The sequence below is a fragment of the Penaeus monodon genome, chromosome 21 (genome assembly GCF_015228065.2).
Source record: "Penaeus monodon isolate SGIC_2016 chromosome 21, NSTDA_Pmon_1, whole genome shotgun sequence".
Taxonomy (NCBI): Eukaryota; Metazoa; Arthropoda; class Malacostraca; order Decapoda; family Penaeidae; genus Penaeus; species Penaeus monodon.
This window is the reverse complement of record NC_051406.1, coordinates 32,856,388-32,857,451: the sequence shown is the minus strand read 5'-3', so window position 1 is coordinate 32,857,451 and position 1,064 is coordinate 32,856,388. Positions and strand designations below refer to the sequence as shown.

Below are 1,064 nucleotides of genomic sequence, written 5' to 3'. Positions count from 1 at the left end.
CCACAACATTGCAGAAGCATTTTTTTTTTTAATAGGACTCCCTAGGACGTCACCAAAGACTTCATGAGGGTTCTGGAAAGAACTCTGTGCTTCCTACTTGCCATATTTGCAACAAGAAGTGTGCTACACCAAGTCTTCTTAAAAGACATGTTGCAGTAAGTAGTGATTGTTTACTGAGAAATGTTTGAATGCCAGAAAGTAAGGTTATATTTTTATAATTATTTTCTAAGAAAAGAAAAATAAATTACCAGTAATTTGAGGTGAGTGGGATGAATATATAAAATGAATGGTAATTAAATTTTACTAAACATCCTTTTTTCAGAGTCATGATAGGCATAACTTCAAATGTTCTATATGTGGACAAGACTTTGCCAACCATCAACAGCTGAATGCTCACCAGAATAAACACCATCAGTCAGTTGTTCCTGCTCTCCACAGATGTCACTTATGCAACAAGTCCTTTGTTAAAGAAGCAGACCTCAATCGCCACATAACGACTCACAGCAGTCCAGCCTTCCACCAGCAAAATACTACACAGTCTCTTCCAGCAACACAGATAAAAAATTGTGAGAGTGAGGCAACCAACAGTCGCATCAGTCAGGGCATGGGAGCTCTAAGACAGTCTAATGCAGCATGCTTTTTGGCAGGAAAGAAGTCTGACCTCTTCCCCCAAACTCAGACCCCCACACAAATGAATAATAGCCTTCCTCAGGCTCCTTGTGGGAACAACAGCTACCTCGGAGGGTTGTCACAGACTCCTCAGCAGCAACACTCCCACCACCTTCAGAGTGCACAGTTACATCCAGTAACAGTCAACCAGACTTCACAGCAGCAGCAGTTGATGGCCAACACTAGTACCAATACCCAAGCATCGACTCTTCAAGCTCCAGTCTTTTTGGCTAGTGTGTCATACGATCCAGAAATTCTGGGTGCTAGTTTGCAAGAGACCGCTTATCAGCAGCCACAAGGCCAGGAGTAAATGTCTGAAAGAAAACATTGATTCTATAAGAATAATCAACTTCCTGAAGACTGTGATTCTTAATGTCAGTTTGGAATTTATCTGT

The 1,064-nt window shown here is 41.4% G+C and overlaps 1 protein-coding gene across 1 annotated transcript in view; it reads left to right on the top strand.

The window, feature by feature from the left end:
• Positions 1-1,064, top strand: part of LOC119586430 (gastrula zinc finger protein XlCGF57.1-like) — a gene marked incomplete at its 5' end in the record, with an annotated part of 1,766 nt that extends 702 nt beyond the window's left edge. Inside the window, 2 exon segments of the mRNA XM_037935157.1 lie at positions 36-155; positions 323-1,064. Coding sequence (XP_037791085.1) covers positions 36-155; positions 323-979 — 777 coding nt within the window.